At 38.6% G+C, this 26,393-nt stretch overlaps 1 protein-coding gene and 1 long non-coding RNA gene across 6 annotated transcripts; one reads left to right on the top strand and one right to left on the bottom strand.

Annotated features, from left to right (window-relative positions):
• The first annotated feature begins 1,795 nt into the window (after window positions 1–1,795).
• Window positions 1,796–24,948, top strand: LOC111329985 (attractin-like protein 1). 5 transcript variants are annotated; one of them, XM_022934763.2, is made up of 27 exons: window positions 1,798–2,007; window positions 4,252–4,326; window positions 4,488–4,607; window positions 6,062–6,196; window positions 6,864–7,042; window positions 7,767–7,829; window positions 8,543–8,648; window positions 8,860–8,959; window positions 9,801–10,026; window positions 10,822–10,902; window positions 12,035–12,119; window positions 12,214–12,278; window positions 13,889–13,975; window positions 14,198–14,398; window positions 14,849–15,028; window positions 15,474–15,545; window positions 15,911–15,976; window positions 16,104–16,133; window positions 16,410–16,500; window positions 17,635–17,684; window positions 19,648–19,727; window positions 20,263–20,347; window positions 20,803–20,966; window positions 21,419–21,480; window positions 22,834–22,912; window positions 23,010–23,087; window positions 23,794–24,948. In XM_022934763.2, exons 1-27 carry the CDS (start codon window positions 1,847–1,849, stop codon window positions 24,019–24,021), a joined length of 2,949 nt encoding a protein of 982 aa, XP_022790498.1. In that variant the 5' UTR covers window positions 1,798–1,846; the 3' UTR covers window positions 24,022–24,948. The 5 variants fall into 5 exon arrangements, with proteins under 5 accessions (XP_088602964.1, XP_022790498.1, XP_022790494.1 ...); XM_022934759.2 differs by having other exon boundaries at window positions 10,822–11,136; XM_022934761.2 differs by lacking the exon at window positions 16,104–16,133 and having other exon boundaries at window positions 1,799–2,007; window positions 10,822–11,136; window positions 15,911–15,970.
• LOC148741814 (uncharacterized) lies at window positions 11,672–13,928 on the bottom strand. Its single transcript, XR_015995982.1, has 2 exons — window positions 12,910–13,928; window positions 11,672–12,388 (listed from the first exon to the last, which is right to left on the bottom strand). It is a non-coding gene; the product is annotated as an uncharacterized LOC148741814 (long non-coding RNA).
• Window positions 24,949–26,393: the final 1,445 nt, after the last annotated feature.

Below are 26,393 nucleotides of genomic sequence, written 5' to 3'. Positions count from 1 at the left end.
CATGGTGCCCAAAAACGTGACGCATCTTCTCTAACCTCTCAACAAATGGAGCTGTCAAAAACATGGAGAAACGTGAATTTAGTGTATATTTCACATCATGTATCACGGATGAAATGCTGCGTAACACCTGGAAAGATGTTACACCAATTGAAATTGACTTGAAACTATCAACCTTGAAGCCCCGCCACGGTAAGCTAATGAAAGAAGTCTACGAATGGCTTTTAGTAGATGAAGGATAGGGCATTATTTTATCGGGGTGGAGATCGGCTGGTCATGGACTGCTTGAAAAACGCTAGAAATGGCCAGATTCCGTCAAGTAAACCCTACCTCTAGAATTTTGCGTACTGTTGTGTCGAGCACATGGCTCAGTTTTGTTCAGTTTTAAATTTATTGGCATCCATAAATTTGCACCAGTTGTCACCATCGACTGTGTCTTAATCGCGTTAATTTCCTTTATTGTGAAGTTCTACCTCCTCTTTCGCGTTAATTTTCTTTATTCGAAACTCGGTTTCCTTTAAAATTCGCGTTAATTTAAGTTGCGTTAATTTCCAACACTTTAATTTCATGGAGCGTTAATTTCCTATCATAAGGTAAGTGTTTGAAATTTCCCGGACATTCAAAATATCGTCATTCAACAAAATGCCCGTCCAGTCCCCAGTTAAATAGCTGAATTGCGGACCCAGTGCCCCGACCATTAACGCCCATGAATAGATCGAGGAAGGCGTCAGAAGATGTTAGGTGTGATGTTAGGGAAGAACTGACACAAATTGTGAGAGAATGTGTTCGAAATGAGATCGCTCTTCAACGATCGGGAAGTAATACCTCGTTGTCAGTGAGAACACACGACCTTACAGCAAGTTCAGCAAGATCTGCGAGCCGACCGGATGACAAATTCTATCCGGCCCCGAGCATCGTTCCATCTTTTCCCGCCACAGCCACCCCGGTAATCCTTCTTCTTCGTCTTCTTTTCACAAGGGAAAAAAAAGGCCCGCAGTTGCAGCAAATCATCCGTGGCGCCTCAAAGGTTAACAGGAGAAACAAATGAACCATAATTTTCGTATTGGAAGGGATATTCGGGGGTAGGGGCAGGGAATTTTGTTGAATGACGATATTTTGAATGTCCGGGAACTTTCAAACACTTAGTCATAATAGAAGGTATGTCATAAAATAACTATGCACGGTAGAATTTGAATAAAATTTTGTTGGGTAAAAAGTTTGGACCGAAGTTGAACAATTAATTTTGTTGAGTAGAATAAATATAGCTATTGAAGTTGAATAAATATTGTTGTTGAATGAAAATAATTTTGGTTGAATATGAAAAGAAAATGCTTGCCGTTGAACATGAATATAAAATGTTGAATATAACTGTAAACTGTTGAATAAAAATATATTTTGTTGAGCATAAATATTAGTTGTCGAATATAAATATGCAGGTTGTTGAATTTTGCAACATTTGGCTAACCATAGTCTGCCGGGGTGTTATGAACTGAGCTGATAAAGTAAATCGGTCGCCGCAGAGAGTTGATTAACTTCATAAACTCTCTACGGGGGTTAATTATTTAAAATATTCAACTCGGTTGATAAAACCAAGTAATCCTTAAAAAATCTCAAGAAGTCTTTTTCTTTTTTCAAATCCCGAGTCGGCCTCTGCTTCGCTCGGACGATGATTCGAGAGTGTCACCTGAATCAAGCGGGGTCTGGACAAGTGATAACCTTTTCGGGTGGATTGGATCTTTTTCGATTAGGCCCTGCACGCTATACCAGTAAATGGTCTTTCGAGTCCATGCCCTTGGGGACTTATCTTTGACAAAGCCAAAACAGCTCGTTCGGCACAATGACCTGATGGATGGGGAAAAGAATGAATGCCTGGCGGTATTGTTTTGTAATTTATATTCTCACAGGATCTAATCTTTGTGAATTAAGCAAATGTACACGGAATCCTGACCACACTGAGGAGATCTGTAACGGTGGAGGTTTTTTCCATTGCAACGAAAGCTGTCGCGAGAGGTGAGATATTTCGAGTAAAGAGGGTCGAACTGAATCATCTGTTTCCTCAAACTCGTCAAAAATCGAAGTGTTAACAAACATGATAATTTTTCTAGTAATTTTTTGTACGTATGTATTCCCTATTTGATTTATCGTAGAGCTTCGGTTTGGAAATTCGATTGCGAGTTGAATTATTTTCGTTGACTTCCGATCCGGCTTCCGATATAATTTTTACAATATATTGCGTGATATATGATGCGAAGATGGGCATTTTTGAATGGTCGTACTTAAAAAAAAATTGTTTTGAATTGTGATCAGGGTTGTCAACAATGAACATCCCTATCGAAAAACTCTAACCTTCAACCTCATTATTTGCCATGGGAAAGAACGTGACTCTTAAGGTGGATGGTTATGTATGAGCAGAGGTTGCCATAATACATTCACTTGATAACCAGCTGGTTTTCTTAAGACGAGTTGTTACAGAAAATACCGTCATAGAAATTTTTGAAAATGTAGATGTGAGAATTCATATCTTGGACATTGGTGACCTGGTTGATGTTATTTTTAAGGGTAATTTAGGGAAGAATACATGATTAATGTCAGTAGTTGTAAACATGACTTGCATTTCATTTCTGTCAGACTGTACTTTTTAAATATCTTGGGGAAAAAGCAATTGGCTTTATATAATTAATAAATAAATGACAATTTATATAGTGCCCTATCCAAAAGTTCTAAGGCGCTTCACAATCAAGGTAATGAAACAAATGGTCTAAATTGAACATAACATCATTAAGAACCCCAACCAGCCAGAGGCAAACCAGTTGGCTATTTACAAGCGTGGCCAAGGATCTGAACTCGGGGCTACCGTGAAACAGATCCAGTGGTCAGGGTGGGACTCGAACCCGGGAGGGGTGGATTACAAGTCCGACACTCTAACCACTCGGCCATGCTGCCTCCTACGCCTCCGCCTCCGCTGCCTCCTTTATCTCAGATGTTAACACATGGTTCATGCTGACATCTGCTCATTTCCTGTTGAGGATATGGAATTTGTAGGGGTATAATACAAGGGACTTATTTGTATGTTTTTTTGCAATAAATGTACTGAACTATTTGGCATGAGTATTTCACATGGTTTCATGGCTTGGTTGAGGGTCATCATAACAAGGATTATTAAAAACTGGATCATTGGATAATGCAATTCAAGACTTTTTATTGGCTTAGCCATTGTGGTATATGAGCCAATATACCATAATCTACAAATATGGTAAGCGTATGCGTCAGCTTATAATCAAAAGGGAGCTAAAAAATCCAGTTTTTTCTTACAAAATAATAATTTCTTGGGGGCGTTTTTAATAAAACAATTATTCCACTCGCGCTTGTTGGATATGTGATGATTATAGCCAACTCGGCGCTACACGCCTTGTTGGCTATCTATCATCTCATATCCAACGTGCGCTCCTAGAATAATTGTTAAATAGTACTTCAAGTTACAGTTAACTGACAGTTTAAGAACCTGGACTGAAGTCACCACAAGATTTAAATGGTTTTGACTTACTTAGTTCCTTTTTTTTTTTTAGCATTATGACAATATTTTCCCCTCAGGGCCCAGTTGTATAAAGGGTAGATAATGCTATCCTACAGAGAAATGTCTGTCCAGTGGATAAGTGATTGCAAAATGTACCGCACTATCCACTGAATAAAGATTTACACACTGGATAGCATTATCCAACATTCAAACAGCCAGGACCGGATGTTTAGTTTAGATAAATATCCCCTCTTTACCAAGTGAAAGACAAATTACATAGCTGCACATTTGTATTAGGAGCTGAATTTCAGATAACTGGAAAATCCCAGACAATTGGTGATTCCACTGTGCTGCATGGTCCCATATTTTGCCAAGATATCAAGAGACTGTCAAACATTTTTCTCGCACATTACAGATGCCATTTTGTTTGTGACTTAGATTATAAGTTGTCAGATTAGCCAAGCAGTTACCAAAGAGGATTGGTCGTGAGCTAAAACTATCACTGAGGTCCTAACAGTAAAAATAGGAGTGTTTTTATATCTTTGTTGATGGCCTCTGATCATTGTGGAAATCTTGGATAATGATGTGGATGCCTGCAAGTCGAGTCTTCATCAGTCATAGAACTTTGGGGTGATCAGGAAACAGAGAAATCCCTAATTATCTGGGATTTTACCCACATGAAAACCAGCCTAAGTTAATTTCATTTTGGTTCAAACTTTAATATCAAATTTTATTTTCAGGCGTGGAGAATCAGATGTCAATGTACCTGTAACACCAAATCCAGCCAGGTCTGCTTGGCTCATTGAGACAGATGAGTAAGAAACAAGGCTATTCTTTTCACAAGTTGATTTTGTTAGATGACAGTCAGTGTTAAAAGTCTGGGAAATGTTGAATAAATTGTTGTTTCTTGATCAGATCATGATATTAATGTTCGCAATCAAAATTTACTGAAACTTGAAACTTTTCACTTTTTCAGACCCAAAAATAAGCGATCCGTGACACTGAGCATAAACAATTTTTCAGGGCCTTGTGGTGATGTGAGGTTGTATATTTATAATGGAACCTCATTAAAGTCACCACTTATTGCCATATTCAGGTAAGATATTGTTCTGTTAATACAACCAGTTTGAAAAATACATAATGTTGATTTTGATAAACATTGTTTCTCTTTCTTATCAATGAAATGTTTCATCATCAAAATATGTCAATTAATTCAAAGCTTTAACAACCCTTCCCCAGTCACCCCCCTCAGGCATATTTGAACCTTTCTAGATTGATTTGTTCAAAGTCCTGTTCCTCCCCTCCTGCAGGGTTGGGGTCATATTGAAGCTTCAAATTTATTGGTGCATAAAGTCATGATGACAACTGTGGTTTGCTCCTTTGATAAAATGGTCTGGATTGTGTGGGCCCCTAACTGTGATCCTAACCCAGTTGCTGTGAAGCTCAGATAGTTGTGAACATGTCTGAATTGATTCTGACCAGTAAACTGTGAACTCACCATTCACAATAAAGTTCTGGTCAGGCAAACAACTCTTAATTTTGCAAACTGCTAGATAGAGAGAGAGAGAGAGAGAGAGAGAGAGAGAGAGAGAGAGAGAGAGAGAGAGAGAGAGCCCAACCATAGGATAGTTGATAGTTGCTTTTTGCCGTTAAGTTTTTCATTGGTTTCTAAAGATTTCTTAAGTTTCTAAAGATTTGTACATTGTACAGGTGGAAGAACAATAAGACACGTAGTCCCCTACTAGGTTCATCCACCTAAACCCAACCCACCCATCCCACCCCGGGGAAGGACATCCATCACACAGTAATCTCATGTGTGTGAAATTAACGTCTCCTATCCCCAACCCTGCAGGAGATGGGACCTCCATTTATTTGTCCCTATCCGAGAAGACTAGAATATCTCACCATTTCTTGATGTTATAGAAAGGAAGCATATTCTTCTCAATTATTTCAAGACCTTGAGTGTTGGTCCGGCTGGGGCTCGAACCCTCGACCTCCCGCACAACAGTCCAGCACTCTATCCATTGAGCTAACTGGGAGGCGGTGTTCTTATTGTAGGCCTGTTTGGCTTTTCTTTTGAAACACTAAATTTTGTGAAATATTTCTGGGGTCCTAGTAGTTTGAGTTTCATTGTAACTGTTCATCTGTTTGATAATCCTCGCTGGAAAGTCAGCTGTGAGCCTTTTCATAGAGTCATCTAGCTTAACATATATTGGGACTTCCATCAAGTAATTAAGTGAAGTCCCTGTCATTGAACATGGGCTGGACTAACCAAACTGTGGTTTTATGTAAGCAGTGGGTTTCAGGGATGGCACTTTACAAGAGGGTTGATTTGATTAATAGATGTTATTTCCATTATTCAGTAGCTTTCAGCCTTCTTGACACTGATCACAAAAATAAATGTTTAGATAAGGGGTTCAGCTAAATTGAAGATAGTATAGAATGCAGTTTTATTAAATGATGGCTGAGCTTTGTTAAAATAACTGGCCCCTTGTGTTTAAATGGAAAGCAATTACATAATTATTAACTTAGTTTTGGAATTATTTTCAGTGACCTGTTCACAGCAGGGACCAGAGAAAAGCCTAGCCCACTTCTTCAACTGAGAGCAACATCTGGATCAGCACTTGTTGTTCTCAGAGTAAGCAATGACAAGATAAACCATTGTTGGTTTGGCATTAAGTACAGGTAAGGCTTGAGGTGTCTGTGATTTGGGCAGAAAGACAGCACTAGAGGACTTCAGTAAGGAGTCCAGTGATGTACTGTATCATTCCTTGTTGAGTTCATTTACAGATAAAATCAGCCGTGTAGGGTTTAATAAGACAGTGAGAAAGAGACAAAAACATTGACACCCACTTATTCACTTGGTTATTTCTCCCTCTCAAATATCAGGAAGTAAAGCTTCATCACATTTGATCACAAACTTTCCTTTGGAGATTACTAGGATTTAATTCCTACATGTACACAGCAGGCTTAAGCTTGCTTAAACCTGGCAGTTATAGGGGTTGGGCATGTGTTTGAGACTTCAACAACCTTGTAAAATGATTTTACCTGTTCAAAGTTGGATTTTTTTTTAGGCTCGGGAGGCAACAACTGATCAAAAGGAAGGAGTAATTTAGAATATTATTATGAGCAAGTATAATTTTCATGCAACACCCATGAACTGCATGATGACAAATGCATTTTTAATACTGTTTCATAAATTTATGTACTATGTAGAATTACTAATAAGATTCTACCTGTTTTTGATCAGTTAATGATGAATTCAATCATGGTAAATGTAGGTTTTAAAGGACAGTGCTTGGAAACTTTTCAGCCATTGCTGATTTTTATTTCACCTCCTTCAATGTTGTAGTTTTGAAGAGAAGTGCTCCATAGAGTGTGGCAGGCATGGTTTATGTTCAAAAAAGATGTGTGACTGCAGTGCTGGGTGGACGTCCACAAACTGCAGCTTACCAACTTGTCCAGTTACATGTAATAATGACTCTTGTGATGTCAAAACCAGGAAGTGTAACTGTGCCCGTGGATATTCAGGTCTATAAAAATTATAAAATGTATTCTTCACTATTATGTGCTTCTATCAGTAGACTCTTCCCAGTGCTATAGCACTAACTCTTGCTATATGCTTGAAGCAAATTTATCATTAGTCACGGTTATTTAATATATTATTATACATGGATATAATAATAACCACAACATTAACTTTTGTTGTATGTTATTTAACAATTATTCTATGAGCATGCATTCGATATGAGATGCTAAATAACCAACAAGGTGGATATTGCCTAGTAGGCTATAACAAATCTTGTATCCAAAAAGAGTGAATGGAATATTTTTTCTATTAAATTTCAATAAATTGATCAATTAGGATATTTGAAGCTTTTTCTCAGCTCCGCAATAGTTGGCACATGGTATTTCAATACAAGGTGACTCAAAAACAAACACGACATGTAGGTCAAACCAGGAAAAAAAAAGCTTTGTCAACTTACACTGTATTTCATCTATATTTAATAATTTAATGATTTAGTAATCTATAGTATGCTTTTTAACATGTAATGTTCAAAAGCGCACATAATGAGCGCATGTAATGATCATTTTCACCGTGTATGGAATAAGTTTACTGGTTACCTTTAAGTTTTCTTTAATTTGAATGATCTTGTTCTTGTGACTTGTGTTCAAACATTATGGGCATGCAATGTTTAATGTATTGTCTGTTAAATTGTTCAGAAACTTTAAGCAGTAAATGTTGATGTTGCAGGGGAATCATGTAATATCACGGATAATAGGAATTTTTGGAGCTCACCAGTGGCAAATAACCAAGGTAAATCGCCATACCATATACTAATTCTGACTCATGGAAGCTTAAACTAGGTTTTAATGCTTTCAAATTGGAGGTTTATGGAGGGAGTATATATTGCCAAATGATAGTTGCTCTTTTCCCTCTGAACTATTGTCTGGACAGCTTAAGCAAAAGCTGCATACAGTGTGCATTTCATTTGTAAATCGTGCCATGGTGTTCTAGAATTGTGAACTGTATGTTATCACTAAAAAAGGATGGTTTCTGAATTTTCCAGTTAGACCAGACCTTGAGCAACTTTACCTGCAGCCACATGTATGAATGTCAACAAAATAATGATATCATAATGGTATATAACTGTTTTCATAGCAATAGGTAAGAGTGCTAGGAGTATTAAGGTACAAAATGATTGCAGAAAGCAATTAGCAATTAGCAATTAGCGTTGAGGGATGTGTTTTGGGAGGAGAAGAGTAGATTAGAAACTTTAATTTTTGAACAGGAGTTTGTAAAAGAGAGATTTTTTTAGTATGTGTCTGTTGAATTAGCAAGATTACGCCCTGTATGTTGTTTTTTCTTTTGGCACAGTAATTATTTTTTTTAATTTATTAAAATGTACATGCAGCAAGCATGTGTACAGGCAATGTGCAGAGTGTTTAGTATTTACTGCAGTATGTCTGGTAAATTCCTGCTTGGTCTTCATTCATTGATGTTCAGTTCTAATCCTCTCTAAATCAAAGATGCTTTAGTTGGTGTTTCTTCCCATGCTATGGCTGTGGTTGGAAATTATTTATGGATGTTTGGTGGATTTTCATTAACAAAAGGACCCCTGGATACATTAACAAGGTACTTAGTTTATTATGATTAAATGAGTACCATTTTTTTAGCACCTTGACCTCAATATTGATTGTCAGTGGTCTGTAAATGAAAGCAATTCCTTTTTGTTCTTGTCGTACGTGTTGTATATGGGATTGTTTATTACCAACATGGTACATTCATGGGATAATTGATTCATAATTTAGTGGTTTGATAATCAAAATAATCTGATCTACTTTAGATACAGTATAAAAGAAAATAAGTGGGAAATTATTCAAGTTTCAACTGAGAAACATCAAGGACCATCAGCAAGATTTGGACATTCATTAGTGGCACATGATGTAAGTGACCAACTTGACAGAAATGGTTTTGGTACAGTTAGCTGCATCACTTGTACATTTAATAGGGGGTACCTGCTGGCCTACACCACAAACAATATCCAAAACTCTTTCACATGCACACAAAATTCAAGACATTCATGTTTCACATGAAAATAAGAAACCAAATTGGTGAATTGTTATTAATTTTTTACTTTTCCTAGTTTTGACCAGTCTTATTGGACAAGAACTATTCGCTATTAGTGGTCTTTTTCATGACTTTTATTGATCCTTATGAAGTCCATGTCTTGTCAAAACCCTGGTCAAAACTTAACCACAACCATTCAAGAACAATGCATACATTTTTATGGAAATGGCTATTTTTAATAAAATAGCCATAAATTCATTATGCAAAACAAATGGGTCATGAATCATATTTAATTCAGCTCTTCATTCATGGGTCAAGGTTAAATTCAAAAGACTTGTTCATGTTGACAGGAAATGATCTTATCGTCAGTAATTGGGATTCACAGATAAAAAAATTCAAATCATAATTCACGAGAAGAAACGACCCAATCAGGCTTCGTGTAAAAAGTATAAGGGGACCCACTTAATGAGGGAATGACATTTACTTCTCAACATGGCACGTACTTCAAAGCTTTTGACTAAAATGGTTACTCAACTTGTGATTGAGCCACTGACTGATTGATGGATTGATGGAGGGATCAGTTGATTGAATGCATTCAGGAAATTCTCCTGGATGTTCAGTGTATAATCCAAGTCTTGACCTAAACTGTGGAGATTTGTATGTAATAAAAATCATTACTAACTCATCCAATTTACTCGACTTGAATGTTGGTTTCAGAATTACCTCATCTTGTTTGGTGGAACTTGCAAGAAAGGAGCTGTTTCTAATGAGACCTGGATATTAAACATTACATCAAGACAGTGGACACTGTTAAGAGGTTCAGGCAATAAACCAGTGGGCGTGTCAGGACATACAGCCACTGTTGTTGAAAATGACATGATTGTCTTGTTTGGATTTAATCCTGAGCAAGGTGTTACAAATTTGATCCAGGTATTTGGGCTTGGTAAGTTAATAACACTTCTGGATTCATTCATTTCTTGAGTGATTATTTCAATTGCATGATGACAGTGGATCTTATTATTGGTGTATGCCCTGTTCAATTTAGTACATAAAGAGAGTAGTAATATGTAAATATGCAAAAATGGCACCCAGAAAATCTAATCTGGATTACTTTTTGATGAGATTCATTAGCCTCTCAGGTAGTTTGTTGCACTAAGGAGTGAGGGCTCTGGATTGAGCTTCATGAAGGGTCAAGGTGTGGTGTTTTCAGGTCATACACTTCACTCTCACAGTGCCCCTCTCACCACTCAGGGGCATGCAGTTGTTATGTTCTTGCCAAATGTTAGGGGAAACTGACATATTGCTTGGGCCAGCGGGAGGGGAAAGGGTTTAACTGTAAGGGACAAGCACAACCAGACAAGTCTAGGAGTGCCATCTCACCTTCTCCAACTTGTTCCACTCCTTCAGCTAGTGGGCCTTGAGGCAGGTAAGCACCAGAAAAGCAAGGTTAAAATGAGGAAAAGGGGAGAGAAAGACTGGTTTGTTCCTATCAATTACCTTCAAGGTAGACTTTCCAACAATCGAGGGGGTACTGCGTCGGTGGGGGTAACAAGGTAATTTTGTTTTTATCAACTAAGTTAATGATGTAAATTGGCCACCGTGAAGAGTAATCACTTTTTTCACTTACCACTATTTTTATGCGTAGCCACTACTGGGCACCTGGACGTACTATACCCTAGCCCTTGTTGAATTATGTAATTTTCTCTAAGGAAGTAAATTTTTTAATAATTTTTATCAGTGGACAGAGTGTGGAGATCAAGTAAAGCAGACTCATCTAACATCAGACCCACCTATGGTCACAGCAGTGTACTTCACCCAGGTACAGGACGTATCTATGTACACGGGGGATACAGAATGCTTAACAGCTCCTGCTATAGAGCATCCAGTGAAACGTTCTATTATGAGCCCAGGGCCGAAAAATGGCACCAGCTGCATAGTAGTGATAAACCAAGGTTTCTTCATTCAGCGGTTATTGTTGATAATGCAATGATTGTTTTTGGTGGCAGAGGAGAGAAAGAATTGGTATCACGCCACCTGATGGTGTTTGACATCAGTGAGTGTATTCCTTGGCTTTCTCCATTAGCATTACCAGTTTGTATGTTTTAATATTGAGTGCCATTCTTTTCGAATTTTGCTGAGATTTAAAGCAAAATTTTGTTTTCGAGTTTGTGTCATCATGTTCACTTTTTTTTGGTTAGAATGCCATTGAGTTGGAATTGCGCAAAGCGCATTTTTACATTTTTGTCTCTCATGATTCTTTCATGATTCTTTCATTCTTCTCTTTAATCGAACTCGTTAGGCCCAAAGACACCCCAGGGTTCAACCTACAAAACAATTATCATTTTTCTTTCTCTTCATGTGGGCAAAGTATGCGCAAAGTGTTTCTCTGCTCTTTTGCTGCTCTTCCTAATTGGGTCAAATTTTACTTTGAGGTAAATTGACACCGTGCATTTTTGTAAACCAAAATATCCTTCAGCCAGGGCATCTTTCATGGACTGTCAGAGTAAACTTTATTTTCCTGAAAAAGAAAGTTTTCACGCGTGCTGTATGATGCATGGTAGTACGCGAAAAAAGAACAAACAAACAAATGCGTTTCATTTCCAGTTATTTCCATAAACTTTGCGTTTTTTCACTTCACACTTAAACTAATGTAACTATTTTAGTTGCCTCATTCTTATGAAAAGCCAAGTAAATGATTAAGGACTGTAATTGGACTACAGTAAATAGGAATAAGAGTTATGTTGATATTGAAAAATCTTTGATTGATAATTTATTTAAAGATGATTAAATGTTTCAGAATCAAGCAATCAGATGAATAAGATCGACCTATCTAATGGTAGAGTACCAAAGCCAGGCCAGGCACATACGATTATGTTGCGTAAATCTACCCGTAGCTTTTTAAAAAAAAAAAAAACTTAAAGCTCGTCTGATCAGACGATGTATTATTTCAGATGAAACGAACTGGAAAATCCCAACCAGTACTAATGTACCAAAGACTGTATCTCGATATGGACACTCAGCCGTAGTTGTTGACAGGTGAAAATTTTTCTTTGACTGATTCATGATTCTAAGATATCCTTATGCTTTGTTAGCATTTGATGCGATCGAAAGTGTTCTTTTATTTTTGCAGCATCATGTATGCCTTTGGCGGATTTGGAGGACGTATGTTTAACTCTTTCCTTCAGTATTCCCTTGGTGAGTTTGCTTCCTGGCGCTTTTTTTTTTTTTTTTTTTTTTATGGCGAAGTTTTACTGTAAAAGAAGTTTCGCCACAATTGTCCTGACTGGCTCCGTAGTAACTATCATCTGCAGGGAGAAAAACACAGACGGGGAGAAAAAAAGAAAAAGAGAAGATGATTAACCCTCTACGCCCTAAGATCAATATGATTATTCTCCATACTGTTCTTAATACGTTTCCTGTGATATTGACAACGAGAATCTGTTTTACAATCTAATGCTTCTAAAGGTTTGATTCATAGAGAAATTAGATGGTGATCACTCTTAAAGCCGGTTAAAGAATGAATGATAAAAAATTTTGTCTCAGATGTCAAACGAAACCTCGGAAAATTAACGCTGACTTCTACTCTAAATTCAATGTTGCTTCAGCTTCAGCTGTCCGCCATAAAAATGACTTTCTTTACTTTTGATTAAGATGTTAGTGTTAGCCTTTTACTTATTTAGCTAGTCTTCTTCTTATTTGAATAATGTACAAACTAAATACACGACCCCTCAAGCTGTTAACTTTAATTATTATCGTATTTAAATAAAGGTCTTATCTTATCTCTTTATATGAATGTAAAATGAAAGAGTACAAAATAGTTACGAACTGTTGTTTAGATCTGAGTTGTCAGAGTCACCCATTTCATCTTGAATCTCACCAAGAGATTAATCATATGGGCAGGTTCACTCTGGAGTGATGTTGTTGATGATTGATGCTCTAAGGGTGATGAAAATAGTGTTGATTATAATACGCCGTACGGCTGAGTGTCTTAAACATAAAACTATGATATTCACAACGGCCAGTCAAAACAAAAGTATCGAAAAGCAAATATCACAAGGAGTGAGATACATGTTGAACTTCAAGAAGAAACAAGCGAATTGCATGAAGCGAAAGAAAACTCAAGTGACTAAGTCACTATTGGTTTGATTTTGCATCCTATTGGTCGAGAGGGTAATGTGAGTTTTCTGAACCAAACATAGAACAAGGTAAAGCAAATCACAATTGAAAACTGCTCTCGTGAGTGTGGCAACATTGGAGTAGGTGCGAGTGGAAGATTTTAGACAGTTAGTGACGGTGACGGCACATGATTAGTGGTGGTTATTTCATGCATAACAACTACGATAGGTGTTGATTGGTCAAGGAATGAAGGGGAACTTCTTAGTGCAGATATTCGAAAGTAGGGGATGTGTGTGCAAGCTCTTCATCCCTTTGCCCATCCCCTCCCGGTGAGGGATAGGTGTGCAAGCTCTTCATCCCTTTGCCCATCCCCTCCCGCTGAGGGATATGTTTGCAAGCTCTTCATCCCTTTGCCCATCCCCTCCCGGTGAGGGATAGGTGTGCAAGCTCTTCATCCCTTTGCCCATCCCCTCCCAGTGAGGGATATGTTTGCAAGCTCTTCATCCCTTTCCTCATCCCCTCCCCAGTAAGGAATGTGTGTGCAAGCTCTTCATCCCTTTTTACTATCCCCTCACCCCCTCTCTTTCTCGCGCTAAGGAGAGCTTGCTATACATAATAGAGTGGTAATTCTGGTAGTGATATCATGATGATATATGTGTGTTGGCTAATTCTTTTTGTGTTGCAACCAGGAGACTGTATGTCACATGGATCTTCACTTAGCTGCTTTGAAGCAGCCCCTTCCCCCAGTGATCTTTCAAAACAGCTTATTCCGTCGGGTAAGTATAAAAAACATTCCATGATGTATATGATGTTTGTTCTCCACAACTCCTCTGATAGTTATAACAAACGGTCATGCTGCACTTGACTCAATAAAAGAGGTAGGCACTCGGGGCTCTGTACAGCAGGTGCCTATCTGTGCAGGTCAAACAATCGTAAATGAAGTTGTCAAAAATGAACTGGCCATGTATGGTACATGAAACAAATGTTTTACCATGCAGATACATGTTCGTCCCATAACCCTAACAGCGACCAGTGTCATCTGCGGCAGACATGCGCAGACTGCCTCAGAGGAGATTCCAGTGACAGCTGCATATGGTGTGAAACTCTAAACCAGTGTATGTCGAAAGTCACCTACCATGTCACGCTCCCTTATCAGCAGTGCGTGCAGCAACTTGAGCGTGGCACTGGCACATGTTCAGGTGAGATTCACGCAACCCTGCACTAAAATTGTTTGTGTACTTGTGTCTGTCCATTATATTGCAGTATTTAGAGCATCTGAGGGTGTAAACTAGATGTAAGGTCCTCGTGTAACAGAGGGGAGCTCGAGTCTTCCGTCCATGCACCGAAGAATTTTTTAAAAAGAAGTCTTCCCTTGATATCTGGCTGAAGTGTTAATAGAAAAGTTAAGAAGTAAAAAGTTGTTTGTAAAAAAAAGACAAACGTTCTTCAGAAAAAGCTAACTAGACTAACAAAAATTGCAAAAATCAGCAAGGAAGTACAGGGTTGAAATTGTGCGCTCTAAAAAGTAAAAAAAGACCCGTGTACTGAAATATCGCCCTATCGACGATTTAAGGGGAGAATGAGTTACGCTTTAGAATAATTACTTTGTTTCGGTTATTGTTGACATTCCCATCGTCTTCTACTGTTAGATTTACAGTGTGCGGAAATGAAATCTTGCCGTGACTGTTCAATGCTCCCTGGGTGTGGTTGGTGTGATGATGGGTCTGGGACTGGTTTGGGCAGGTGCATGCCAGGGGGCATGAATGGATCCTTTCCGGATAGTGGAGAAGACTGTTTTAAGTCACACTGGAATTTTATAAACTGTCCAGGTAACAGAAATATATGCAGCATTCATTTGATAGTCTGATAGCCTGACTGTTAAGCTGTTACGCAACTACCATTTAGAGGCTGTAAAAATAGGCCTTAGTTGTCACAATATTTTCCCGTGTGAGGGCAGCAGCTCAGTTCAGCATTATATTTAGCTACAATGTTCAACAGTCTCGCAATCATTTCCCGTAAAACGTTTTTGAACTTGTTCTTTCGATATTGACTTTAAAGAAAAAACCGACTTTGATATAGCACCGTCATCCCACAGTTTAAGTGCCACACAAATATCACCCGTTGGGCCACAGTAAACTATAGCCGTCACGCAATTTATCTCATTAGATGCAACTTTCCCATTTGCTCGAGACGCGAACTGGTCCTTTTATAGACCGCTACACATGTACACATAGTCCTATCTCATAATATGACGAACTCTTCATTTGTCTGCAGCTTGTCAGTGTAATGGCCATAGCAAGTGCGTGGAAAGAAACCAATGTGAAAAATGCGAGGATAATACAGCTGGTGAGATGAAATTTCGAGGAAACATAAAATACTTCCAGACGAAGCTCCGCCAACAACGCCGACAACACCAACAGCATATTTAAGCCTCTTATCCCCAAGAGTAACTAACATATATTTTCTCCATACAATATCATCCCTCAATCACACGTTGAGATAACGAAAATAAAGGAAATGATCACCTACTAAAGAAGCTCTTGATTGTTGAACAAATTCTCTCTGTCAGCACCGTAGGAAGTGTATGGAGAACAGAATGGAGAATATACATACTGATGTTATGGTGTAGAGCACATTTAAACAAAGTGGCATCATCAAGCTAAGAGGCCACCTGAAGTGTTATTCTTTTTTACCATATTTTTTTGGCACAGGTGCCCACTGTGAACGATGTGCCGATGGGTATTATGGAGACCCTAGGAATGGAGAGAAATGTAAAGGTTTGGAATGACGTTTTAATCTCTAGTATCACTCAATTGTAAGTAAGAATGAATCAAAGGTGAACTTGTTCTTTGAAACACAGAGAAAGTGACGTATAGCTAACACTGGCACTATTCCTTTTTGTAGAACTGCGTGCGTTTCATAAGTTCTGCTCCTGTACGTATAAACTTTATGAAGTTCCTTTGCTCTCATTCATATCACTTAAATAGCTCAGAGTTAATTGGTTAGTACCGTTTTTAAAACCTGTATTGATTTCTCAATGGCTTTTCCTCAGTGCCGTATACAATGACAGTGTAGTGTAAAGATAATGCTCCAAAAACCGACTGAAACAGACTCATAACTGCCTAAGATGTAGGCGTTTCCCTTTACACATGGTGACTTTGATAATGGTCCATTGATGTTGGAAATTGCGTTTTTTTCTCTTGCTTTTAGATTGTAGATGTTCTTCCCATGCTAAGTTGTGTGACTCTAATGGCAAATGCCAATGTCTTGCCCTAGGCACTACCGATGAAAAGTGTGATAAGTAAGTGTTCACAATCATCTGCTGTGTCATTGTTGCCGTAAATCTGCAAAGAAGGGGTCCGACTGACATCGATTCTTAAAACTCCCCAGTGAATGCTTGATTTGCCGGATAATTCTTTTCTTAAGTCAGTTTTTCGCCGTAAAAATATTGATTTATATATTTCCTTTTTATCGCCAATCGAGCTTGTTGTTTTTTCAGTATTCTTCTTGAGTCCATTTGTTCAACCACAGTTCTTTCGGCTCACTGGTTCGAGCGGTATGCAGGACGTGTGTCCCTTATTAAAAGGCAGCATGGTCGAGTGGTCAGCGTGTCGGACTAGTGATCCGCCGCTCCCGGGTTCGAGTCCCGCCCCGGCCACTACCTGGATTTGTTTCACGGTAGCCCCGTGTTTCAAATCCTCGGCCATGCTTGTAACATAGCCAACTGGTTTGCCTTCGGCCAGTTTGGGATTCTTAATAATGTTATTTTCAATTCGAATTATTTGTTTCAGTTGTTTGGTGGAAAACCTGTAAACTAGCTTCTAGCTAAGTGTTTCTCTACGTTAAACTGTTTATTATTAGTATTATTATTATTATTATTATTATTATTATTAATGAAGTCTGTGACTCACACCTGTCTGTTTTCTCTTTAGCTCAGTTTTAGAGCTTGTAAGAGATGTATTTAGGTGATTGGCTCGATCCCTTTCAAAGACTTTTTTTCGAGTCTTTGTTCAAATGAATCTTAAAAAGGCTATCACAATCGCGAATTTCGTTTATATTTTTACTGATCTGGCTGGCAAAAGTGATCAACACCGCAATCCTTTGTATCAATGGATCGAACTGGCCAGCCAATACTGACTCAAAGTAGGCACCCTTAATAACATAAGCACAGTTTGTGATGCAGTCCAAGAACAGTGAGTGTGGAAAGTAAATAGGAAAGCCTTTCAAATAGGGATAATGATGCTTTGCTTCAGTACATGATGTGATCGGTCCATATTACTTGTGCCATCCTTTAAAACTAATCTTATCTAAACTAAAATCCGCGAAAGCGACTATGTTTTTTGCCTTTGATTTTTGTTATTAACTTTTGTGCTAGTGAGTGACCAGTACACCATCCTATCAAACTGGTCTAAGTCTTTTTTCATTGTCTTCATAGGTGTGAAAATGGTTACACTCGTAGAGCATCAAGAGGCGGTCTCTGTTACTGTAAGTTAAACTGATTTTTAGGCTGTTTTGTATCCTGAAGGGCTGTCGGTTGATCACAGAGAATGGTCCTTTAGTTAATCGTTTGTAGTAGAGTCAATGAACCCTTCTTAAATGGGGAACGCAGGGTGTGGGGGATGGGGAGGGGGCAGGGGAGGGGTCAGGGGAGGGGGCATTAGAACCACTAAATGTCTAGATGTAGAGGAAAGTCATATCAGAATCAAATTTAGTGCCATTCGCGTCATGTAGTAACTCTTATAGTTTCATTTCGTCACGTGTCTTATTGGCCGAAAAAAAATTTTTCGAAATGACGATGATAAACAAATGTATGTTTTGGAACCTACTATTTGTTGGGTTATTCTAGATATAAATAATCTCAGATCATTAAAGTTGTGTTGGCTTCAAATTTAGTAATTACTTATCTAATCTATGCTCTAACGTGTTGCGACGATTATTTTTCAGTACGAATTAAAAATAAACTTTAATTGCCATCTTAATTGTGAGGCAAACAGAGCAACCCTTTTGGAGGGCCTCACCTGCCCTTTCGCAGACTGCTTGTTTTCTTTGGCTCATTCTGTTCCAATATCATTTGGGATGATGTGACAAAGATTGTTCTCGTTTTGTTATAGCTAGACGAATTTTGTACCAGGGTATAAAATCCGTGTACCTCAGTGCCAACCGAATTTCAATAGCGTAGGAAAATGAAAATCAAATTTTATTTTCGTTTTTCTATGCGCTATAAAAAAATGAAACTGGACTTCCATTACCGTTTTTTTTAAGAGCTACAGAAAAAGGAATATGGGAAAACGACCTGTAAAACCTCGTTTTCCGACCTGTAGAACGGCGTTTTCCAAATTCCATACGAAAACGAAAAACCAAAAAAGCAAAAAGAAAATTATAATCCGTTTTATTTAAGAGCTACAGAAAAAGAAAAAAGAAGAACATAAAGTGTATTCGAATGCTGTTTCCTTTCCGGCGGGGGGAAAAAACGAAAATGGAAGTCTAATTTTTTTCTTTTTACAGCGCAAAGAAAAACGGAAAACGAAAATAAAATTTGATTTTCATTTTCCTACGCAATTGAAAATCGGTTGGCATTAAGGCACATGGATTGTATAATACCCTTTCGGAAGCATAGGTAAAATACACTACAAATGTGCAACAGAGTCAAAACAGAGCCGTGAATGCGAGTGACGTGGTGTTCAAAACTCAAAATTACCCATCTTTTTTTGTTGTTCGAGATAAAGGGCCCAGTCACGAGAAATAAGGGTTCCTATGTTATCAGTTGTGGATATCCTAGAAAGTAGCAACGATGCGGCGGATTAGGATAACAGATTCGCCATTTCTAACTCGTTTAGTGCTGTATAAAGGGGGTACGTTTCTATAGAAACTGTGGTGCTGCGTCGGTGTGAGTAACAAAGGTAATTTTGGTTTGATCAAATGAGTTGATAATGTAAAGTGGCCATCGTAAAGAGTTTCAAAGCTGACGTTTCGAGCGTTGGCCCTTCGCCATTCGCTCTAACCGGTTCGAAACGTCAGCTTTAAAACTTTTAACGGTGGTCAATTTACATTAGTATAATTTCAGAGCTGACCAAAGAATTTCCAGCAATCTGATTGGTCGAGCGGTTCCTCGTATGACGCTTTATAAACCGCCCCACGCGGTTTATACAAAATGTTAAAATAAAATGTTAATAAATGTTACTAAAATGTTATGATTTTAGAAATTTCTCTGTTGTTCAGCTCTGAAATTATACTAAAACAATTATTCGCCTCAGGTTCGGTGAATATTGTCGAGTAAACCCCTCGACTTCGTCTCGGGGATTATTCGACGATATTCACCTCGCCTTCGGCGAGTAATTTTTAATTATCAACTCAGTTGATGAAACCATAATTTCATTAGTGTTGTACTCTATTGCAAACTTCGCGGGAAACAAATTCTGAAGAAGAATCATGTTTTCTTTATTTCTAGATATTCTTCAATCTGGAGCTTGGAAAGAATTCAATGTAACAGGATTCAAGATCTTCAATTTTCAGTATACAACCAGACTTGTAAGTTGTTGTGTTTCGTGAGGTAATAGATAGTTTCAACGTAGGCGCTACGATCCCTTAACTAATTTTTTGTGATCAAAGGCATCGTAGTGGTGAGATGGAAACCACACTTTGAAACGTTTTCTGCGCTAGAATGTTGACTCAAAACGCGTGCATAGCTCTACCAGGTCAAATGCGTTGTATTGAAAAATTCCTTAAATTTTCTGTTTTCTTTCACGCTTGGCAGAAGATAGGTTGTACTTAGGTGTAAGCAAGAAATTCTCTTCCCCTAGACGACATGAAGCCAGTGACCTGCGGAGCGGTGATTCCACTGATCATTACGAAAAAGGGCCTGTCTCGCCCGTCTTTCGTTTTCGATCCCCCGATCATAGAGGAAAAAATCAGTAAGCAAGTACGGTTAGGAAAGTATATTGATCCCTAGTTGGTACCGGCGTTTTCTTTTTTCTAGACAGGTTTTTCTGATTTTATTGCTTGTATAAGGCTCAGTCAAACTTTACTTTATAGATATCGACAGAGCGATAACTTTTATTTTCAGGAAAAGCGTACTGTTGACTTTGAGATTAAATGGATGGATAGCGGCAAAGGATCAAAGGCGTGGTTGAACATAACCACGTGCGATAGTAAGTATGGACCAACGTTGTGTAGAAGCTTACGCAGCTATTGTCAGTTAGCTTTCGCTTTTTTTTTTCTTTTAATCTCCCTTTTTAAGTTGGAAAGTGACTGAAAACCATTTCCTAGTTGTTGTTGACCCTCAAGTCCAGACTTCACTCTTGGGCTCTCGTCTGCTTACCCAGGAGTGAATGGATGAATGAATAGTAACTTTATTTATACACGGATATGAATTGTTGGGTACGGAGCATGAATCTCTACCAGCAAACTGTCATAGGGAAACCAACAAAGCACTGTGAGGGGGAGGGGGGGTAGGGTGAGATTGGAAAAGCATCCTATGCGGAAGGAGGAGCAACAATAGTTCTTTTCGCTTCATGCTTTGGAAACCAGGATAAGCTCTGGAAGCTATGCGAGTATTTTTCGTATAGGAACTGTTTTACGAGGTAAATTTTCCCTTTTTATTCAGGTGAAAAGCCGGAAAAGGGAGAGAAAATGAAGGACGTTCATGAGCTGGTTCCCTTCCAGACTAAGTTTCCTTATGATGAGTATGAGTTTGGTCGTGATAAGGACTTTACTATTAGAGGATATGTTTATGACATCGAGTCTGGTGATGAAGGAGCCGTTCTTCGTGTAAGTCACAATCGCTATTGCGTCAGCTGTCGACCATTTGGGAATAACTCTCTAGTACTGAAGTAATATTAGGAAAAACTTAGTTTTGCGGTGTAGGATGGTATGAAAGAATCCCCGGAGTGACAGAGTCAGATTATTATTCAACAACACTCACCGGCACCATAGAGTCTCTGTGGCTCAGTGGTAGAGCATCGGAGCGCAGAATCCGAAGGTCGCCTCATAGGGACTCAAAATTTTTTCTTTGACTTACGCTCTTGACAAGGCCAACAACACTGTCTTTCTTTAACACCCACCCTGTTGCACTGTATTACAAAAATCAGCTTCAAATGTTGCTATCTATCCGTTCATATGCTCCCTTTTGTTCGGCTATTTTCGAAAACCCAGAGGGCTCTTATTCATAGCGAGACCACTTTAAGTAAGTTTTCTGTTACCCACTATTTTTACTATTACAGATTAAGATCGAAAATCAGGCGGAAACCATTGATCTCCTGGAATTCTTTCTTACATTTTTTGGGTAAGTTCCACCGTGTTTATATTTTCTTACTTAACAGCAAATAGCTTTTCTTCGTCTTGGGCTATCACAACTCAACTTCGCTCCCCTGTTTCAAGGGTATCCTTTTTAACCTGCAGGGTGATATGGTTCGGTTATCGAGCTTTACAACGTGGTATCCGGGTTCGGTGCATTCTTCCGTCACCATGTCGTGTCACTAGGCCAGGACTGCTGCACTAGAACGCAGTTTGATTGAAAGTCTTTCGTTATTACAAAGTGAAGTCAAAATAAATGAAAACTGATCAGATGAGTTTGATGAGAACTTAAAGGAAATATGGGTAAATTGTCTCAAATACGAGAATTTTGAGCAACTAAGTCGCGCTTAGATTAAGTCTGGCATCTCAATGGTTTTGGTAATAGCGTTAGGATTTAGACCAGTCACAGAGAGCAGAAAATCTCCAAAGTGGAAAATAGAGATTGTGAGCTGGGAAATAATTGCCGAAGACCTACCCGTCGTTCTCACCATCTTACACTGCATGCTCTGGCGTAGTCACCACTGTATTGTAATTCAGTTTGCACTCTGTGTTCCCTTTTTTCACCAGTTTGAACCCCTTGTCGCATATTTTAAACAGGTCGTTAGACAGTTTTTCTCTATTGACCAAGAAAGAATGACAATAGCAGTGCAACATGAAGCTGACAAGTAACGAGAATAAAGAAAAACATGAATTCGGAGATAAGTAGTTGATCCATTACCAAATTCGCCAAACTAACAACATTAAGAATTGTATGGTAACCGCCTCCCGGTTAGCTCAATGGATAGACCGCTGGACTGTTGTGCGGGAGGTCGAGGGTTCGAGCCCCGGCCGGACCAACACTCAGGGTCTTAAAATAATTGAGAAGAATTTGCTACCTTTCTATAACATCAAGAAATGGTTAAATATTCTAGTCTTCTCGGATAGGGACGAATAAATGGAGGTCCCGTCTCCTGCAGGGTTGGGGTAGGAGACGTTAATTTCCCACACACGAGATTACAGTGTGATGGATGTCCTCCCCTGGGGTGGGATGGGTGGGAAGGTGAGATCGATGAACTGAAGCGGTTGCCAGAGGCGCCTGATATGCTGACGTCTGTTCTCAACCTTACACTGCAGCCGTAATTCAGCCTTAGGCTGCAAGTGGTCAGAAATACTATATTATTAATTATTATTATTATTATTATTATTATTAGTATTATTATTATTATTATTATGGTAGACTGTAAGGAGAATTACTAATAAGATCCTGGGAGTGAAAGGTCAAATGATGACTCCACTTTTAGGATGTCTATGAAAATGTTAACCTCAAATTTTCGTGATAACTTATGGTAGTCCTCCTCCTTAGCTGTTTTCTGTCGTTGCTTGTCGTGGCCGGAATCGTGTGGAAAGTGAGGAATCGCTACATCTCTTACATCCTGAATAGGGTAAGAACCTTGGGTTTTTGGTAGTTGAATTTCTGTCATTGATGAAATTGGCGGCACATGAGTCATCAATAAACGGTTTTCTTTTTTCTCTTTTCAGCAACGACGGAAGGAAAGACAAAAGATGGCTAGCCGTCCATTTGCTAAAGTTTCAGTTGTGCTTCATAGTCATAATAAGGTTGGTACATTTCACTGTAAATTGGGTTCATTACGATTTTGCGTCATTTCTCGTAGAAAACAAATCTTCGTCTGTAATCCGTGTTGTCGGCTTACCCACCATGGCCCGGCATATTGTCCCCTCTCCGTTTATGGTAAATTGTCAGCGTTTCCTCCTTCGTGAAGAGTGGGTTTCCTTCACTTTCTGAAGATGATTATTGAAAGGAAAAGTAACTCGGAATATAAGAGCAGATTCCCATTTTTACTCTGACTTGAGCGAGCAACATAACTGCCATGACATTATGAGAATGAACAGTGATGCGGCTGTTCTCTTGTTCTCTTGTTCTGTGGTACAACGCTGGTAGGCTTTGGGTCAATTTGCATTAAAACAGTTGCTGCCTCAGCTGCTTGTTTCTTTTAATGGCTCCGCTCCTCAAGTTAAAGTGAAAATCTTAGGTACAATAGTACCATTTACACGAACCTTCCAAATTAACACTTTTGGTATGCAAATCATTTGGGTTTGAAGTAATAAAACTTACCCAAACTCTTTGAAAATACTGACTTTTCTTTTTCTCGTGAAAATGAAATGGTGAACACCGTTCTGCCTTGTTGTTAGTGTAATTCTGAGGTGGTCATTTTCGTGTCATGTTCAAAAGAACTGTCGGAGGTAAGTAAAGTTAGAATATAACCATGCTCTAACCATTCTATTCTTTTATGTGATGCTTCAGTCCACCCCTGGACCTGTTGCTGTGGAAACCTGTGAAAACGGCAAAGCGTCCGTGCTCACAGTCCTTATGAGGTTACCTGGGACTGAGGATGGCTTAACTCCCATTGGCCAAAGTGGTATCTGTTTCGCGAGCGTGTTAGGGACCCACACCGAACAGACAACGAGTTCCTCGGCACCAAAGGCTACACGAATAAGAACCACCAAGCGATGTGCCTCGACGTGCGTATAGTCCGAGAGTAAAGATTGAAAATTAGATGGGCGTTATTGTGCCTGCTACCTTCCAAGGACTTGATAGGGAAACAAAGTGTCAAGTTATAGCGTTTCATAGCGCAACTTCGCTCGAACTGTAAATGAGCGCGTTTAAATGATTGTTGAGCAATCGTGTAACCACGGATCGAGAACCCGCAATTATGTATTTTCTCCCAATTCTGTCAAGGTAACAACATATACATAATATACTTGGAATCTCAAACTTGAGCGCGATGTAAACTGCTTTTGGTGTATGCATTGTAGAAATGGTTGGACTAGGCCTCTCCTTATCATACAGAAAATATCAGGATTCCATTGCATAAACTCTCTAGTTACTGCGCTGTGATCGTACCTTCGACCTCGATTTCTTTAGTTTCATGGATCGCAAATTGGAAGAAGAATTTGACATTGAAGTTTTGAGTTTATTATTTTTATAGAAGTTTATATTGAGTTTAAAATTGTTTGTCACAGGTCAGGTGCTTTCCCTATTGCTCACTAGTGTACAATGAAAGCATTGCGAACAGTAAACGCCTGCTGTGTATTTAAGAAAAGTTTACGTATGCTAGACTCTCCCGTCAGACTGTAAACTTAAGGAAGCTAAAGTGCAAGCGAAAAATTAAGGCGTGTTACTTTTTTATTCCAAGTTTTATCAGAAGAAATGGTGAGTTCTGTTCGGCGACTTCCAGGGAGTTCGGGTTGCAGTAAGATACATCTCATTTTTTTATTGATAAAAAAATTGGAAATATTAATTTATTTATAAGTTTGTAAATGTCAATAGGTTTGTTTTAAAAAAAAATAGAAAAAAAATTAAGTTAATATTTTCAACGAAGTAAGACCTTGAATCAATTAATTTAGAATTGTTAGGATTTTGTACAGAAGTGTATAAATAAATGAAGTGGAAAGAACATATGCATACTGTTTTTTCTTTTTTTTTTTTTTTAAAGAAAACAACAAACTTGAACAGTTTGTTATTGCGCCAGAATTTTTAACGGCAGTGGGAATAGGATTTCATGGAAAACTATCTATATAAAAATGTACATTAAGCCTTTGACTGCCTTGAGTGACCAAGACTTAATTTTTCCTTACAATATCAACACAGTATCAAGCAGACAAGTGATGAGAATACGGAAAATATCAATTAGGGGATTATTAGTTGATCCAATCCCAAATTCTTCGTACTGACATCATGAAAATTGTGTGACAGACAGTAACGGGGAGGGAGTAAACGGGTCAAGGTGAATCCTGGGTATTGCGCTGTGCACCCTCTAATGCGCATAAAAAATCACTTCATCAACGAATAAGCGCGCTCATTCCGAGAACACGATATTGTTTTTCAATCAATGGACCATTTAATTAGGTACTATGGTCTTTGGCTCTTGAACGTGCACGGTGACCTATATTTTTTGCATAATTTTGGTGTACAAATTATCCCCTTTAAATTGGAGGAATTAAAAAGACATTCATCGAAGGTAAAAAAAGGTATGGATAAAAACATGCACAAAGCCCGTTACTCGAGGATGTAAATCGTGACTTTGGAAGCAAGGACTCGAGGAACGTTTTAAGTCGACGTCATTTTAAATTGCATGATTTTCTTACAAATCATATATCAAATTGTTCTATACGCTCGAGACTTTCTACCTATCAAGTTTTTTCAAGTGTTACTCAAAAAAGCCTTGCTTCCAGCCACCGAAAGAGATATTATGAATCGATGAAATGACGCGCGTGGTTGGATCTCAGATCCGGCTTAGCCTAATTTGCATGGATTTTTTTGGTGGGCAAAGCTCTTCATGAGTGCCTCTACAGGCATAGATGGGGTCAGTTTGGCCCATCATATCTCAACATCATTTTCTAACATGACTTTATGAAGAAGACTGACATTGCCTTGTTTTCTTTCTCGTCGAAATCCACCAAAATAGACTGAAGATGTTTTCTTGATCTTAAATCCTTTGTTAGCTTGCAAATTTTGACTTTTCTTACATCCATTTAGAAATCACTGGTGATCCTTGCAATCTGATTGGCTCACTGTAGTGCGATTTGATTAGGAATCGCTCTATTTTTGCTCTAAATCGCATCTTTTCCCCAGTTAATGAGGGAGCAGCACTAAGACAAAACAACAATCAGATTTCAAGGCCGCGTTGTCAGTGACGAATCGAATTGCAGGAAAATGAAAGATAGAGAAGACTTTGCATGGCGAATTTTGAGTATTATTCCTGGCTGCACTTTTTTACAAAACACCAACCCAGTGCTGGATGAAAAGAAATTTGACAACTAAAATCCTGTATTTTGGCGGTTCAATGTTGGGATTTCCTTCGTGAAATTTTGGTCTGAAAAGATACTTGTGGTTTCTAATTG

This window comes from Stylophora pistillata, chromosome 1, assembly GCF_964205215.1.
Source record: "Stylophora pistillata chromosome 1, jaStyPist1.2, whole genome shotgun sequence".
NCBI lineage: Eukaryota > Metazoa > Cnidaria > Anthozoa > Scleractinia > Pocilloporidae > Stylophora > Stylophora pistillata.
The sequence above is the reverse complement of the archived record's forward strand: the minus strand, read 5'-3'. Positions and strand labels throughout refer to the sequence as shown.

Coding starts and splice junctions, on each gene's coding strand:
- LOC111329985 (XM_022934759.2), top strand. CDS start 1,847: ATGGGGAAAAGAATGAATGCCTGGCGGTATTGTTTTGTAATTTATATT. Junction 10,027..10,821: donor GATCCAGGTATTTGGGCTTG/GTAAGTTAATAA, acceptor AATTTTTATCAG/TGGACAGAGTGTGGAGATCA. Junction 15,977..16,103: donor GAATGGAGAGAAATGTAAAG/GTTTGGAATGAC, acceptor TCCTTTTTGTAG/AACTGCGTGCGTTTCATAAG.